The sequence below is a fragment of the Apus apus genome, chromosome 4 (genome assembly GCF_020740795.1).
Source record: "Apus apus isolate bApuApu2 chromosome 4, bApuApu2.pri.cur, whole genome shotgun sequence".
In the NCBI taxonomy this organism is placed as follows: Eukaryota; Metazoa; Chordata; class Aves; order Apodiformes; family Apodidae; genus Apus; species Apus apus.
The window spans coordinates 34919171-34936486 of record NC_067285.1 but is presented as its reverse complement, the minus strand read 5'-3'; the positions used below and the strand labels follow the sequence as shown (position 1 = coordinate 34936486).

The 17316-nt window shown below is 48.2% G+C and overlaps 2 protein-coding genes across 11 annotated transcripts in view; one reads left to right on the top strand and one right to left on the bottom strand.

Moving 5' to 3' along the window:
- Window positions 1-2600: 2600 nt before the first annotated feature.
- Window positions 2601-13107, bottom strand: NUDT13 (nudix hydrolase 13). 10 transcript variants are annotated; one of them, XM_051618090.1, is made up of 10 exons: window positions 12442-13104; window positions 12199-12297; window positions 11019-11123; window positions 10407-10546; window positions 10122-10229; window positions 9679-9785; window positions 8616-8741; window positions 8268-8379; window positions 7495-7649; window positions 2601-6950 (listed from the first exon to the last, which is right to left on the bottom strand). In XM_051618090.1, the coding sequence occupies exons 3-10, from the start codon at window positions 11099-11101 to the stop codon at window positions 6756-6758; spliced, it is 1026 nt and encodes a 341-aa protein (XP_051474050.1). In that variant the 5' UTR covers window positions 11102-11123; window positions 12199-12297; window positions 12442-13104; the 3' UTR covers window positions 2601-6755. The 10 variants fall into 10 exon arrangements, with proteins under 10 accessions (XP_051474050.1, XP_051474048.1, XP_051474052.1 ...); XM_051618088.1 differs by lacking the exon at window positions 12199-12297 and adding an exon at window positions 11235-11533; XM_051618092.1 differs by lacking the exon at window positions 12199-12297 and adding an exon at window positions 11235-11370.
- Window positions 13108-16007: 2900 nt separating this feature from the next.
- The window catches only part of P4HA1 (prolyl 4-hydroxylase subunit alpha 1), a 36857-nt gene continuing 35548 nt past the window's right edge, over window positions 16008-17316 (top strand). Inside the window, exon 1 of the mRNA XM_051618065.1 lies at window positions 16008-16034. The gene's annotated coding sequence lies outside the window, so the exon portion shown is untranslated. The remainder of the gene's footprint in view (window positions 16035-17316) is intronic.

The window sequence follows — 17316 nt, the reverse complement described above, 5'->3', positions numbered from 1 at the left end:
TGCATTTGGTGGTGTTTTTTTTTTTTTCCTTGGAGGTTTGTATGCATAACTTGCTCAGTGCAGGAGAGGAAGTTCTTGGAGTTAAAGTATTTTCATAATGGGGCATTTTTTGAATTCCGTTATTGCTGGATGTTGGTGTTGTGCCAGCAGTGGCTCTGCAGGAGCCCAGCCTGGAGAGTTGTGCTTGGTTTCTCAGGGAAAACATAGCTACAAGGTGTTCAGCTTGTTGCTTTCACTTGGGATGAAGAATCTAGATGTGAAGACTTAGTTTCAACAAGATAAATTTGAAATAGAGTATGTAGAAATCCTTCCTTCACAGAGAGCAAGAAGGCAGTCCTGCCAGATCTGAATCAGTTCCTGCAAGTCTTTATTTTTTTATGTTCCACACAATTAATCAAGTGTCTTAACTGGTAGAGGAGAAGCTCATTGGTTGAGTTTTTAGTTTGTGTTTGTTTTGCTTTTTTTTTTTTTTTTAAAAAAACATACTTAGAAAAATAGTATTCAATTATAGGAAAGCCTGATTGATCCTGAAGGCACAAGACCTAAGTGCTTTCAAAGGACTGGTGGTGTTGATGATGATGATGATGTTGTTGTTATTAGTCTTAAGGTTGGGAGTCCATTTAATTGAATTCTTTGCTCAGGGAGCTTGGACTACTGAGGGGTGAGGTGGAATGAGATTGAGTTAGACAAATCTACACTGGAAAAATTGGGGTAACAGAAGTGGTTGAATCCAGCAGACAAGAACAATCAGCAGTTAGTGGTGGTAGAAAGCAGATGCAAGTGAATCTTTAAAAAAGGTTCATGTTTTAACAAGGAAGATAATTAACACTGATACTATGTAAAATTCTCCACTTATGAGTAATTATATCAAGTTTAGGTACTTTAAAAAATAATTCCTTTTCAAGGACATGATCACAGCCAAGCTCTCCTGTGGCCTGTCCTACACAAAAGGTGAAAATAGACCAAAGAACTCTTCTAATGTAGTAGCTGAAGAAAACATCTCAGCTCACGTGCAGAACTAAGCTCCTTTTTTGGAAGCTCTTCAGCTGATCTTGCTTCTTGGATAATCTGACTTTTCCATCAATGGGAGTCTTATTTCTGTGACTCCAACAATTTACATTTGGTTAGCAGCTTCCCAGTGCAGACCTTCAGGGCTCTAGAGTTGCTCACAAGAGAATTTGCCATGGAAGAATAAGCATTTCCATGTTGCATCTTCGACTGCTTTGAAGTAACATATGAGGCCTTTCTGCTTCTAATTTTGAAAGAGTGTTTTTAGTGAAGGGAGCCTGATGGAATTAATTAGGGGAGACAAGTGCAGCGTGGTTCCCTTTCAATGAATTGCTATCAAAGTGTCCATTGTATTCTCAATTAATTTAAGTGGAACTGCATTCCAACACAATTTATTCACTTTGCTCACTTGAGCATCTGCCTTTTGTACAGCCTTGTTCATCCTAGAACTTTTGACCCTTCCCAGAAGTGTGGTCTTCTTGTTTGTGGCTGGACCAGTTCTGAATGGCCTGGTTGTTTACTGGTGTGTTTCAAGCAAGAAAACAAAGAATGGATCTTCCAGACATGAGCTCCAAACTTATCCCAGGGGACAGCAGAGACCTTAACTTGTTGTACCTCTTTTAAACACCTGGGCAGGTTGGCTGTTGCTACTCTGCACTGTTAAGCCTTATGGAGTACTGGGAGCCTTTATTTTCTCCATGGAAGTGGAGATCTGACTCCCATGAGAAACTGGGTTTTGTTTTTAGAAGCAGCAGGAGTCAGGGCAGGCCCTTTGTACCACCTTGGCATCCCTTGAGATGCAGCAAGAGCTGCAGCAGCAGCTGCCCTCCCTCTTGCCATTTACATCTTTGGAATGGAACACAAGAGCATCTGTTCTGGCAGGTCTGAGATGGAAAATTATTTCTTTTTCCAACTTTGCTTATTCCCCTAAGAAAATACCACTGTGGAGGGCAGTTGGGCTTCTCAGCTTGAACAGCAGAATCCAGAGCTATTGAAAAAAGGGAATTGCTTAAGAATATGAAGTCAGGGGTGTGAAGCCTCAAATACCTCTTTATTTCATGTGATTTAAGCGTGTTCCTCAGCCACCAGGTGAGGAAACTGGTTGCCACCTCCTGAGGATATCAGAGGTTTCCTATTACAAATTCCAGCTGCCAAGAGGGGATAATTAATTCAGCGGCAAAATTGTGCTTTCAGGGCAAATGACTGGGATCTGCTGTTATGATTCAGTTTGTCCTGTGCTGGAATTCTTACAGTACCATACAGTGACAGCCTGTTCTGTGGGAACAGGATTGAAATAACAGGGAGATGTAGGAATATGGTCCTTCCAGGCTAGGAAACTCTCTTGTGGAGTGCAGCAGCATGGAAAAGGGAGTCACAAACAACTCAAGAGGTATCTGGTGTGGAACTGTAGCTAAGAAGTGAGATAACTGACAGAGGCAGAAGAATACCACATTGTGTGTGTCCCCTGTGTGAAGTGTGGATTGTTGTTGTTTGGAATAGAGCCTATCTTTAAAAAGTGGGTCAGCAATCCCAGATGGATATTCACCATTTTGGAAGCATACGAGGATAGGAAGTGAGGAGCAAAGCTGATGTGAAGGTAAAGCTCAGTTTATTCAGGAAAAAAAAGACTCAAGGTTATTACTGCATGCCCCTTGTATTTTCTTTCACTAATAAAAGCTTCCCATTTTTTCTCTTGTTCAGACATGTGTGCAGTATCTTTTTGCCTTTGCTGGGTTCCTGTTAAATTAGTCAACTGTTTTGTAGGAAAAGCTGCAGAGCTGCTTCTGTCCTAGTCTAGCACCCTGTCCTTTCCTTTGTCCAGGACCCTGCCTTCAGTGTCCACCTTGCCATTTATGAATGTTCAGCTTCCTATTCCTTGAAAGAGGAATCTTGTTGAGATCCTTAGGCTTTTTATCAATAAAAGGGATGTGTAATTTGCTTCTGTCCCTGCCCCAAACCTCATCTTTCTTCTTTTTCTGCTTCTATTAATAGAATATCTACTTTTCTGCTTCTACTAATAATCTTCTGGGTCCCTTTGCAATGTTTCCACTCGTAGCAATAGGGCCTTCTTTGCCTTTCCTGCCATTGGAACAACCTTATTGTGCATCACTCTTTTCCCCAATCATTTCAGATCTCCCTGAAAAGCCTTCCTTGCCCTGCCCCCTGTCTGTTATTCCTCCTGTTATTTCTCTGTAGCTGTGTTTTGTTTAGATGGGAAGCTTTGTGGAGGATGCTACCTAACAAAGCTGCTACGTGCAGTTGAGCACGAGGACCAGGGGAGAAGGAGGTTGTATCAGCATTTTCTGTTCCTGTGCCAAAACTGCTCTCCCTGTGAGGGGCCTGGGGGAGCTTTGTGTTTCTGCTCCTGTGATCTTCCTCATGTTTGTGACAGCTGATGCCAGCTTCAGTTTTTCCATGTAATGATGATTCTGGACATCACTGAGTGCACGTGCTAGTCTATAAAATACCATTGATGGCTCTTAAAGAAAGTGCAAGACACACCACTCCCAGATTGGCAACCTGGCCTCTTTTTTGGTGTTTTGTTGGGTTTTTTTTAACAAAAATAGTTCTGGTGGTGCTCAGTTGTTCCCAGGTGTGTGCATGGTTGCATGAGTCACATCTGCAGTATTTTTCCCCTTGCACAGCTGCTTTCCATCCCTTGCCAAGTGGAACAATGAACAAGTTTGAAATGGGAGCTGGAGGCTGGGGCTGCTGAATTAATCTCAGCAGTGCTCTGGGCTGCTGGAATTGTGTTTGTGTACTTAAAAGTCTTGCAGCTGCCAGGGTTGAACTGCTGGTGGTTACCTGAGAAATGATTACCTGAGAAATTACTTCAACACAGTCACATTGTTAGGGTGTTCCATGAAGTGCCCATGTCCTCTCAGGCTAAACATCAGATTCAGCACGTGTCCACTGTGCCTCAGAGTGTGTTTTAAGCTGAAGTAATTTCTTGATGTAAGAGCTCCCTCCTTGAGCTGTAATACTGAACTCAGACTTTCTCCTCTTCACAATGGGTGAGGACCCCTCTGGGTAGGGAAATGTGACCTTTCTGTGCAGGAGCAGAGCAGCCCAAGGTGATGGGGGGAGTGTGTGGGAAGTGAATTCTCAATCCACACCATTTCCAGGTAAGATTTTTCTGAGCTCCCTTGTTCAGAGATAAGACAAGTTATGCCAAGGGGTTTGGCTACTTTAATCCTCTGCTGGCACCTGAGGGAGCTAAACGTGACTTCTGTGCCCTGCTGTGTTTGGTAGGAAGGTGGAAAGCTGCTCTGAACCTGCCTGCCTTGCTCTCCAAAAAGCTATTTCAAATGAGTCAGGTGACTTATTCTTTTATAGCTGCCCATGCATCCTGCTGACTGACACCTGGAAACAACTGGGCTGTAACCCCACAGGCTGACTGCTTTTCAGTGGTGGGTCTTCCTGCAAGTCCCAAGCCCTTGCAGGCTCTGAAAGCAGTGGAGTCTCCCTGATTTATACAAGCCAAGTGTCCCCCAAGAGGAGTCATTTAACCCATGTGTGCTCGTGAGGAGCATGTTGCTCCATCCCTCTTGCCTGCCTGGTATCTTTTACATGAGAAAGCCCTGCTGTGTTTTGTTGAAGCAGCATCTGTCAGGAGCTGCCTGCTTCTTTCTCCAGGTCAGCTGCCTTCAAGGAGCATGTTCCATCTTGACTGCAATGATTATTACTCAGGTTTCATACCTAAGTCACAGGGGTATGGATTAAGGATATGATATAAAATAGTTTTAAACGTAAGGCTTTTCAAAAGATGGGATGAGAATATTGTTCTTGCTCTACCAAAAAAGGTTGAGTAAATTGAACTTTTTTTTCTTATAATTAAAAGGAATATGCAGACGTTTTGTCTTAAAAGGTGAGTCACAGAAGCAACAAGATGAGAAAAAAGCTTTGCTTTTTCTTTTTCTTATTGTAGAAAATGGGCATTAACTGATGAAATCTGCAGCAGCCTGGTCTAGTCAGTGTGTTAGAGAGACTGCAGCCCTTAAGAGTTGTCCTGAAGCCCACGGAGATCCAGCAGCTTGTAGAAGCACAAAATGAGAGCACACAGAGCTGGGATCACTGCAGGTCACACAGCCACCCCCCCCTTGCACTCCTGGGTACCACTTTTTGGCTGCTTTTATTTCTCACTCCTTCTGCCACTGGGAGAACAGGTCGTGTGTGGATATGAAAAAGCACTAAGCACGTGGAGCTGGGTGTTGTACACTGGAAAGAAGCTTGGAGCACAAGAATGAGTTGGGAAGCATTAAGGAGAAGGAGGAGAGAGACGAGAAGAGGGAATATCTCGCTGGCAGGTTTCAAACTCTTCAATATCCTCTGCAGAGAAGAGGAACAAATGAGTGAGGCTGAAGATGCAAACGGCAGATTCCAGAGCAGAGAGAGGAAGAGGTAAATGCCCGATGGAGAGAAAGCAGGAGGAACTGCTGCAGAGAGAGGCAGTGCTTGGAGGGAAGCTGGATGCAGGAGTGCTGCAGTTCAGCTGGGGGGTGTGTGGCCTCCTGTGGTGCCTGGCTGGGCTGGAGGGGAGGGAGCAATGCCTTGGCTGGGCCTTTGGGCATCCTTAGCAGAATGACTGGCAGATGGAGTTCACAAACATGTGCTCTGGCACAAGGGTTTTATTGTCTGAGCTTTACCACTCCTCAAAAGGTCTTTCACCTGCAGTGAGGCCCAGTGGTGGCAGCCAGTGCCACGTTCCTGTTCCCCATTCAGGCATCTGTACTGCTGGCATTCCAATCCTGGCATTCCAACTCACCAAGCAGGCAGAAAGGACTGTCAGCCTGAAGCAGCAGCAGATCCAACATCCTTCCATCTGTCTCTTCTACTAAGCTTTCCTTGCCCAGACTGTCTCTTTGTCTCTCTCCCTCCAGAAAAGTGGTACCATTTAATCAGTAAAACAAGACCAGCTGTCCAGGCAAGCCACAGACTTTGGGCACAGGGAAGGAGGCATTGTGCCTTTCAGGATTCTTCTCTGTTGGAAGCAGAGTCCTTTCTTGTTCCTCTCACCTTTTTACGTTGTCTGGGTCCTTCAGAGGCTTTTATGGAGGTTTTGCTCTTCCACTCTTCTACCACCAGGTTGCTCTGTTCTCTCTTCCTTGGAATAGAAGTAACGCTTACCGGTGGGGGAAAATGGTGCCTCTAGAGGTATTTTTAGTTGCTCAGGTATCTCCGTGAAGTAGGAGCCCACTTAAGATTTGTAAAAAGGAAAAAAAAAACAACCAACAAAACATAAGATGTTTTATATGAAACTGGAAAATTGAATGGGAAGGGAAACAGAAGGGAAGAGCATGTGCAGGCAGTGCATTTTTCTGTGGTTTTGAGAGTTCTTCCAGATCCATAGAAATGTGAACACTGAAAAGTGCCACTATCTCTTTATTTTATTCTGGAAAAATCGTGCACTTAATATCCAGCCAAGGTGGGTAAAATTGGAGGAAAACAGGCCACAGGTGCCAGAGGCTCATTGTTCTGTTGCTTGCGGGGCAGCAGCTGGTCACAGTAAGTCTGATGCTTTGGGACCAAGAATTTTCTTGTACATGTAGTGCAGGTCTTGGGCTCCCAGAATTAACCTGCTGCACGTGGAATTGTCTGAGGATGATCAGTTTAGAAATGGCTTTGTAAGTCTATGTGTCTGAGTGCTGTCCTCACTGTGACACAGGCTTTGCCTTCAGTGACTTTGGCAGCTTTTTTGGTTGAGTTTTCATGGTTCTGGTAGAACCCCAGAGGTTGTGGAGTCATGCCTAAGCTGGCTGGGAGGTCTGCTGCTTAACCCACTCGCAGATCAGCTGGTGAGCAATGGCCTGTCTGGGAGGGAACCAGGGTAAAAAACGACCATCATCTTGCTTGGAAGGTCTGGGCTCCCTCTTGAGACCCTCAACGACTTCCCCCAGGCTAAACCAACGGGCTTCCTCTAGTTCCAGGCTGTCCATACTGATCTGCAAGGAATTGGGAGAGCACCAGTTCCTGGAATCAGATCTCAATGTGGGCTTGTTCTTGCACCCACCATGATCCTATGCTAGAATGCCTGGAGTGCTTTGTCCATTCCTGGATTAAGTGCTGATGCCAACACAGGAAAGGACATTCCTGCCCACCAGGGCTTTGTTGTCCTGGTTTCCCTTGGGAAGCCACCAGTCAGGCAGCCCTATTCCATCATGACGTTGGCCTGCAAAGTACCAGTGGGTGGCAGAATCTGCATGTTCTGTGGCAAATTTGATATTAATGCTACACAGCACCTGCTCTGCAAGGTTCAGAGGAGAAAACACAGGGGGTGTATTGACACAGTGACCCTTGCAAAACCTGGCACTTTGCAATAGAAGGTGCAATTATTTTGAAGTTTGTTCTTCACTTCTAGAGAAAGCCAAGGGAAAGCTGCATGTAGAGAGGGTCTGATGCTCTCCAGAGTGAAATCTGTGGACTGGAAGAGACTTTTCTAGCTCAGGTGGGCAGTGAAATGCCCCAGGGGAACCTGCCTCTGCTCACCTCAGCCTGGTCTGCCCTCACCAAGGCATGACAAGCGATCATTAAGGAGCTGCTGGGGAAGGGCCAGTGCTGAGAAGCTGAGTACTGGAGTGACTCCACCTCCAGGCCCACCTCTTCTGCCACCTCTCGCCGGACTGTCTCCTCCACGTTTTCACCTAGGAGCAAGCCAGGTTAGGTAGGGACAGCCTGGCCTCAGGGCAGCCAACCGTGGCAAAGAACATGTAGGCACACTCATCCCTGAGGTGTTCCAGCCCTGACCACCCACGGGAGCTCTGGCTGTGCTGACCTGGAAGCACTTGTCAGCAGGATGCTCAATTAAGTTAAGCAGCAGTGCTTACCTCTCTTAAACAGAGACATTTTTGGCTTTGTCTCTACACAGCTGGTGGACAGAACAATGCTGCCTCTCTGTCATTTCCCTTTTTAAGCCATTTTGCCTCCCTTAACAAGAGGTCTGTAGTTTTTTCTTCTGAGCCAGGCTCCGCTAGACACAAAATGGACTAAAAAAAGTACCTGGGGATGTCATCTGGGGAGTCTTGTATTTCCCACCAGGGGCTACAGCAACTGATACACACCCAGAACTCCCATTCTCTCCAGATACTCAAAGCTATTATGAATTCGCTCTGAATAGCAACCCGGGTCTGTCCAGATCCATCAGGTTTTCCCCCTACGTTTCCCTCCTCCTCCGTCAACAGGTGTCTGCTTGGTGTCCCACCCTTCTGCCCCCACACCCTGCATGTCCCAAGGCCACCGTGCTGGATCAGGGATTGCCTTACCCATGTCACAGAAGCCAGAGAGAGCAGTGTACATCCCCTGGGGAAAGGAGGGCTGTCGTGCCAGGAGGCATCGGCTCCCGTCGGACACCAGGGTGATGACCACTGGAGACATCTAGCAGGTGCATAGAAAGCAAAGCCAGGAGTTCAGAGCAAACAGGTAAGTGCCAACTGTTGTCTTCCCAGCTGGTTGTGGGTGGGGGGGTCACTGGGTGAACACTAAAGAACAAGCCCCCCAGCCAACCTGCAGGGCGCTCCTGCTGCCCTCCACAGGTTGCCCTCCGTGTGACCCAGCTTGTCACCAGAGAGACACCCCCCCCATGTGGCTCTGCTGCTGTCCAGGGGGCTCACCTGGGGGTAGTAAGTTATCCCACTGGCCTGGCAGACACGCTTGCTGCCAGCTGCATTCTTCTGGGTGGGGTGCCCAGTCTTGCTGCAGAACTGGTGGGAATCGTGCCACCGGAGAAGGGACTGGGCCTGCAAAAACAGCAAGAGAGAAACACAAACCTTACTTGGCATCTGGGGCAGAAAGGTGATTCACTCCCTGAATGGCACTTTGCTGTCTTCTCCCCAGCAAAACCCTAAGGATGAGGATGCTTGGAAGCCTCAGACAGGTAAATGGAAGTACAGGCACTCCCCAGTGGTGTGGCTAAACCCTGAGGATGGTTGGAAGCCTCAGACAGGTAAATGGAAGTACAAGCACTGCTTTGAAAAATGGCAGATTCTTGTTTTAGCATCCAAATTCATGTCTGGGGAAGGTGGGGAAGAGCTGTTCTTTACTGGGGTATAATGGGAGTAGCAATGGGAACTGAGCTATTCTAAGGAGTCCCCAGCTCTGAATATCTTCTTGAGAAACAGGCCAACACCACAGACATGATAAGAGCAGGAAAAGAAACACCAGCTGTTTATCCTAATGGGTCAGGACAGCTGAGTTTCACGCACAGGTCTTCTCTTAGGGCTTCCAAACATGGGGCATCTGCAGAGTAGCAGCTTGTAAGTGAGTGGCTTTAAAAGAGCAGCTCTGAGATAAGATCTAGAAGTTTGTGAAATTCAGTTTACCTAGAAGACTACAGAAAATTAGTGCCTGATAGTTGTGAAGCTGGGATTGCTGTGGTTCCTGGTTAAGACCAGTAGGTTTCATACTGGACATACAGCAGGTTGATGCTAAATGGCTAATTAGTCCAGTCATTTTAAAGCCACTGGTTTGTTTCTTTCTGTCACAGCTCGCTTTTGGAATCACAAATGCAGGAAAACTGCTGCAATTTACAGTATGTTTGTACCTAGTTTTGCTGAAAGTGGTACAGTAGGTACTTCCACAGGATGTGGTAAATCATAAAACAACATATAGGAGACAAGGAGAAGTGTTAATGGTAGAAATTAACATTTTAAAGCATAAAATAGTCCTGTACAGTACCGAAGCCAGCAAAGGAGAGTCCTTCCTATCCACTACAAACAGAGCCTTTCGTAGGTCAGTAAATGACCCCTTGAGTTCAGACTCAATGACTGACTTCTCCAAGGCTCCTGTTTAAAAAAAACAAACAAAACAAAACAATCAAACAACAACAAGACACTCTTTGATCTCATAAACTGCAGATAGGATCCCAACTGTATGCCCTTCGTTGTTCCAAGTCTACAATTTCAGGAAGTGACACCACATCAGTGGTGACATTCCCCAAAGTGAAGTGACCCACCTTTATGACCGCAGGAACAGCAGAGCAGTCCTGTGGCTCTGAAACCCCTCCCCACCCTTGACAGCTCCTGCAGAGCCCCAGCTCCTTCTGGCCCCTCTTTGGCCAGAAATGTTCACCCAGGCAGAACATCAGGATGTGCTGCTGACAGGGAAGGAGTCATCCCAACCTAAATCCAGGGCAAAGTGAGGTACATGCTCATCCGAACAGCCCGTCAGCACCGACTGCTCCATCCACTGTTCAGTCCCTTTGCATTTCTCCAGGATCCTTTTCATCTCTAAAACAGCAGAGGAAAGGGGAAGAAAAAAGTGAATTCATACAGGAGGATGTTCCTGCACAGCTTGATAGATTTCTCTATTTATGTATTTATTTTTCCAGCTCCTGTGTAAGGGGTTGCTTATTGCAAATGACTCTGGTATCATTCCAGCTGTGTGATCCAGGAGGTGTTTCCTACCTGCTGCACTGAGCTGTGGTACCAGATATTTCTTTCCAACTTTCTGCAGGAAGGGGCAGAGATTGTGAAAGAGGTAGAAAGTTCCTGAGGTCTGGGCTTGTCTACAAAGGCTGTCATCTTCCTTTAGCTCATTTAGGTACCTGCAGTGAGAAAAGAACTGGGAAGGTGAATTCAAGGTCATGTTGAGCTTACCTGTGTTGTATTTGGATGCATGTGTTTTGTACAGAGCAGAGCCTGAGTTCTGAGAAGCAATAATTGGAATCAGGGTGTGAGGATGTGTGCTTCTTTCAGACTGTTTGGAGTAGTATAAAATGAGCTGGGCAGCATCACTTCCTTGTATTTTAAGAGACCTTTAGCTGGCACAGCAGGCACAGGCATTCATTAACAGCTTCAGCCTGAGAGAACCAGCTTTTTATCAGTGGTGAAGGGAGTGGAGAGATTTGGACTGTTACCATTTACAGGGCTCACACAGCATGACCAATATTATTGCCCAACTGCTAAAAGATTAACCCCCCCCAGGTTAGATTTAGTTAGGGCTGCTTGTGACTGTGGACACGGGGGTGCCAAAACTCTGGTTGCCTCCCTGTCCACAAGAATGAGATGAGAACTCACCTCATTTTTCTAACGTAGGTGGAGTGTAACCTGCAGAAGAGGGAGGAAGCTCTTCTGTGCAGTGCTTGATAAATGGCAGCCATCACTAACACCTACAGTCTCTGCCTAAAAAAACAAACAAAAAAAAGGAAAATCCATACAATGCAGCAGCCCTGCAAAGTTTAAGTTTGATCTAAAAGGTGCAATAACCCACTGCTTCCAGATACTCCCTCTTACAGAGGCTGCAGAATGCTGGCATCTGCTTTCTACTATTACTGCTTTGGTCTGCGTCTCCAGTTGCTCATCAAACCCAATTTCAGGCCATTTTTAAGCCTCTTGAAAGATACCTCGGGTGGTTTTCCATCTGTGAGGTCTAACAGAAATCGCTGTATGACCGAGGTGAAACGTTCCTGTCCTAAATTCCTGTATCCCTGGGCGGGGGGGAAAGAGCAGGGAAGGGTGGCTGCTCTCTTGTTTGTTTCCTCCACAGTTGCGACGGCCCGGGTCCAACCCGGCGTCCCACTCGCACAGCAGGTCTGTGGGAAAGGCACCCGTGCCAGAAGGACAAAAATGTCAGCTGGGGGAAGAGATTTATCCCCGAGTTGGACGAGAGGGAGCAGCTGCAGCTGGCTTGGACCATCTCCAGCTCGGAACGAAGGATCCTGCCACGTTTGTTTGGCCGCGGCCGGGAGCGCGGCCCCTTCCAGCAGGGACGGACGGGGACTCCTCACCCCTGGGCGACCAGGTTTGGATAGGTCTGGCCCTTCGGCCAGCACAACTCCAAGCCCTTCCAGGAGGCGGTTCCGCTGGCTTCCACCTGGCGGCCCCAAAAGCGGTGCCAACGAGGAGCCTGCCAGCCCTTCCTGCTGGCGAGCAGCAGGTCGGGGGTGGCTCCCGAGCTGCGGGTGGCGACCTGCGGGCTTCTCCTCCTCACACCCCCACCCCAGGTCCCGCTTTCCCACTGTCTCATCTGCGGGTGGGCTTTGCCTGGGGGGGGGGGGGGGGGGGGGAACTGATCCTGCTGGGAAGGGCGTGTTGGCTCCCCTGCAGCAGCAGGAAGGTGGCTCGGGAGGGGAGGGGGGGGGAACAGCCCCGGTCCCACAGACACGTGCTGGTGTCACAACTTCGTGTCCCTCACGAATTCACCCCCGTGTCCCCCCCCAAACAAACTTCCCAGCGCAGATTCCCGAAGGGGTTTTACCAACGGCTCTGCCCCTTTTGCTCGGGGAACCGGCAGCTGGGCTCGCTGCTACCTGGGATGCCGAGATGCAGGAAGGCAGGCGCGTTAACCCCTTCCTCCCTAGGAACGCCAGATTCCCGTTAGGATCCCTGAAAGCTCGGGAAGCGGCAGAAAAGGGCCTGGAGAGGCCTCCCTGCCCGTCCCACCGAGGCTGCCGGAGCGGGAGGGTGGGTCCAGCCTTCCCCGCGGGTTCTCCCCACTCACTGCGCTCCCTCCGGCAGGAATAACGTCCCCGGCAGCAGGAATAACGTCCCCGGCAGCAGGAATTGCCCGTCGCGCCCGGGCTGGGCTGGGCTGAGCCGCGCTGCCCCGGCTGGGAGCGCTGGGAACTGTAGTTCAGCAGCGGGATGCTCGGCTCTGCCCTGGGCTTTCATCAGCTTCTGCAGCAGGTCAGGCTGCCTGAGAGTCAGCTCTTCTTCTTTCCTTTCTTTCTTTTTTTGGGGGGTCTCTTTCTCTCCACCCCTGCCTCCTTCTCTCAGAAGCCCCCGCGCTGTGGTGTGTTTTTTTTTCCCCAGCAAAAAAAAAAAAAAGTTGTGGGGAGAACCATCCTGCTGCAGGCATTTGAGCTCTTCTTCAGGGGAGCCTGCTCCTCTTAGTTCCTTCTCGCCTGCTTTGTTCTCCCAAGCTTCTCCGGGCTTTTTGCATCAGCAGCACAAGAGGGTTTGTTTGGAGCAAAGGAAGGTATGTCCTCAAAGAGGAGAGCGTGCCAAGAGCTGTCTGTACCTCAAGGACAGAGCTGCTCAGTCCTGCACCCAAACCACAGCTGAATTTGCAAGTGAATAGCCCTGATTAGAAAAAGCAGGCTTTGCCAAGACAGATGTCAGAATAATGACAGATTATTTTCATGCCTTTGTAGCTGAACAAACAGATTCCTCTCAAGTGCTTGAAAACATTATTCTGGGCTGGAACCTACCTGCCTATATTTAGCACGAAGAGAATTTTATAAACACATGAAAGCCAGTGTTTTCAGGGCAGCCTTTTTGGTCGTGGATTGAAGCCACTCTAATCAAGGATTCACGTCACATAATTTGAGAGCAGAGCTTGGAAAAATAATAAACAGAATATGCAGGGGAACAGCCAGTGTCACTTACATATTTAGGTTTAACGATGCTTGGCTGCTATTTGTGTGCTTCCTGAAGCAGAGCAAGCCCAACCTTATTAATCAACTAGGTTAATTGGATTAATGGACAAAACACATCTTCCCTTAATAAGATAGAGGATTGAAATACAGTCTCTAAGGGAAGTATCCACCCTGCTGTTAAAACAAACTAACAGATTTATCCAGAACAGCCCCCAGACATGGATCTTGCAAGAAGAGCTGGATTTAGAGGGAAGCAGGATACTTTGGACCTCAGATCTTGGGAACAGCCTCTCCACCTTCTTCAGCCCAAAGCAATGTCATCATTTGGTAAGTGCACCCCTATCCACCTGCAGGATTAAAAGCCAGAGCATTTATGCTGCAGTGTAGACTCCTTGGAGGGCAGGGCAGTGCTGACTGTATGCAGCTGGAAAAAAAAGCACGGACTAGAATCCTAGAATGTCAGGTCAGAAGGGACCTCCAGGATCATCTGGTCCAACCTTAAATTAGGTGCTGCCATCTCGGCTTCTGTGCTGTGCAAAGTCATGCAGAGAAGATGAGCTTAGAGCCACTTCTGTGACTGACCTGCCTGCTGGGAAGCCATGCAGGCCACCAGGCATTCCCTGTGCCTTCTCCAAGGGTCCATACCCCTGCTTGGGATTGCACATTGCCCACTTAAATACTTCTGCAGCACGTAAGCAGGGGAGACAGTTTTGGAAACAGCAGAGGCTTTCTCATGGTTGATGCACATCTTTTCATTTAATGTAAGGAGCATAAACCCCAGAGGTCCCTTTAGCACTGAGCTGTTTCTTTGTAAGCATTTTTGAGCCGGGCTCTGGGCTGTGTGAATTGTGTCTATGCCCTTGTTTTTTTGCCCCCTGCAGATCATGTGCTCTGTGAGAGGTGCAGTCCTGGGAGGGAGCTGAAGGCCTGGCCCTACAGATGCAGCTCTGACAGATTCCTGAGGCTTCCCAATTGGAGCTTTGGCAGGCCACCAGGGGAAGGGAATCCCTGAGACTTGTTCCATGCAAGAAAAAGCAAAGAGGAGCAGATGAGGAGTCCACAAGCAGTGGGAACAAACATTGGTGATCTCGCTCAGCACTGGTGAGGCCACACCTGGAGTGTGGGGTCCAGTTTTGGGCACCTCCATTCCAGAGAGATCTTGAGGTGCTGGAGTGAGGACAGAGGAGGGCAATGAAGCTGGTGAAGGCCTGGAGAGTAAATCTGATGAAGAACACTTGAAGGAGCTGGGAATGTTTAGTGTGAGGAAGAGGAGGCTGAGGGGAGACCTCATCAGTCTCTACAACTACCTGAAAGGTCATTGTAGAGAGGTTGGTGCTGGTCCCTTCTCACGTGTAGTTAGTGACAGAACAAGAGGGAAGGACTTCAAGCTGCACCAGGGCAGGTTTAGACTGGACATGAGGAACAATTATTTCACAGAAAGAGTGGCCAGACCCTGGAACAGGCTGCCCAGGGAGGTGGTGGAGTCACCATCCCTGGATGTGTTGAAGGGTGGTTTGGATGTGGTGTTGGTGGATCTGGTTTAGGGGAGAACTTTGTAGAGTAGGGATGATGGTTGGACTCAGTGATCCCAAGGGGCTTTCCCAACCTGAATGGTTCTGAGATACTATGATCTCTTCCATGGAGAGTACTGTGAAACAGGCAGAGCTCTGGTCCTGAGTTGCTAAGATTTCTTTTTCAATCTGGGTTTGTAAAATGGTCCTACTGGTATCAGCAAGTTGGTAAAAGATTTTCCAAGCCAAATAAAGGGGCTGGAAAATGTAATTCCAGGCTAACAATGGTTACCCTACTCATCTTTTGCTTGCTGGTCTGTGTCTTTCCAGCTGCCCCCAATAAGCAGAAACAAGCATTAGAATTGCTAGCAGCTGGCCCTGGCAAAACAACTGCTAATTGCTGTAAATACATAAAACTAGCAAACTGGCATTGAAAACTTATGGTCAAGCCACAAGAAACCTCCTGGTAAAACAAAAAAAAAAAGAAAGAAAGAAAAAAAGGAAAGATTTCTTTTTTAGGAACAGACCAGGGAAAGAGAAACCACTGCTTTAAAGAGAAAGTTAATGAGTGGTCTATTCCCTCTATCATTAAATTGTAGAAGCAAATGAAGCAAATCTGGCTTTGCTCTGAAGTCTGACTCCCAGTGGATATTCTGTGTTTGAAGGACTCCTGCAGTTTCTCACAGCTCAGTCTGGGGACCTTGAGAGACCAGAAGTGTCTGATTTGGTGCTGCTGGTTTATCTGCTGTGCTCCTAAAGCTGGCACAGGTGCAGAGGAGACACCTTGGCATCTGAAGGACGTTTCAGTGGGATTTGCTCACTTCAGCTTACTGAGAGGTGAGTGTTTTGTCTTTTCCCCTCCCTGCTGCTGTTGGTTAGGGAAGATCCTCAACCTCTGGCCCTGGTTTGTGCCAAATAACTGGTGATGCCTGATCCAGCCTCTTGAGTGCAGGTAAGGGCTTCATTTTGGGAGCATGCTGGCACCCTTTGGTGAACCTGTGTGGAGCTGCAGGGAGGCTTCATCTGTTAATAGGCTTCAACAAGCTAAGCAGGACTGTGAGCCAGCTCAGTAGGATACAAAAATGACTCACCTGTGTCTTAAAACTGCATGCAGGTCGCAGCCTGTCACCTCCAAAAGGATACCCAAGAACTGGACAAGGTTCCAAGAGGACAAAGACCAGAGTACGGCCACCACAAGGAACTAGGTAGGCTCTGATGCTTCACTCTGCCTGAGGGAGAAGCACCAACTGGTTTGTGCTTCTTCCCATGCAGGAACATGGTTGATCACATCTAACTAGCTGGTGTCACCTTCCTAGTGAGCAAACAGAGGTGGCTTCCATGCCCTGGCTTGAGGGATGGTGTTACTGCTGGGTAGAGGGTGTTGTGGATGCAAAAACAGTTCTTAGCTCAAGAGAAGAGAAATAATGAACAGAGACCTGACCTGGGGGTGACTAAACAGCTGGGCCACATCAGGCTGACACCATCCCTAAAGGGCTTTTTGCAGCAGCTGGAGTTGGGAACAACTCCTTGATTTGACTGCTCGGTAGGTGCCAGAAATGGTGGGCTCCTTCCAGCAGGGACTGATTTGTCTTCAGCCAGACCAAGACAAATGAGCCCACCACTAAACGTGCTAACAAGCTTCTTGTCATGGCTCTTTCTAAAAATACCTGAGCAGTGCAGAAGATGACGAGAAGGCAGCAAATCTTGCTAGGAGGAGGCTGAATGCCTCTAGGGCCTGGGGTGTGGGTTTGTTGGTTTGGTTTTTTTTTTGCCAAATCTCTAGAAGCTGCTGTTAAATCTCTGGCTGGATCTGCTGGACTCTTTTTGAATACTCAGGCTTTAGCTAAGATGCCTCGGCTAGAAGCTTGGAGATCATTCCAGTGTTTCCTGCTAGTTGCAGGAGTTGTGTTTCTGTTGGAAGACGTCCCAAACGAGAGGAAAGGAAGGCTTATGTGTATTATTTTTTTATTATTATTATTTTTTTTAAGGATAGTTCCACTGAAAACTGGCCTCCTTCCTGCCCTGGCAGTGCTGGGTGAGGGAGCTGGCTGCGTGGACACATCTGTGTCCACATCTGGAGAAGAGATGACTGGACTGGCTGGGCTGTTGTTTGTCTCTGGGGCAGGATCTGTCACTTCTCTGCCCCCCCGCGTGGGACAGGGCCCCCCAGTGTTGGGAGGTGAGCTCCTCAAACAGGCTGTGCTGAGGGTGGGGAAGCTGAGGAACAGCTGAGAGCAGGGAAGGAAGCCTTAGTGGTGGGTCACGTCTCCTCTGGTGGCTGAGACGGTTTTTAAGCCAGTTGTCAGGAACCCTGCTGAAGAACCGCTGTTGGAAGGGGGTTCTGACCCCTCTGAGGTCTTTGCCTGGACTCTGTGGTGAGAGCTTTCCAGCTCAGGGTGGCCAGAAACGTCTGTCTGAAGAGAAGGAGGGTGACAGGCTGGCTGGTGGGGACCAGTCAGCGTTGATCTGTCATGGTAGGGTGGCCGA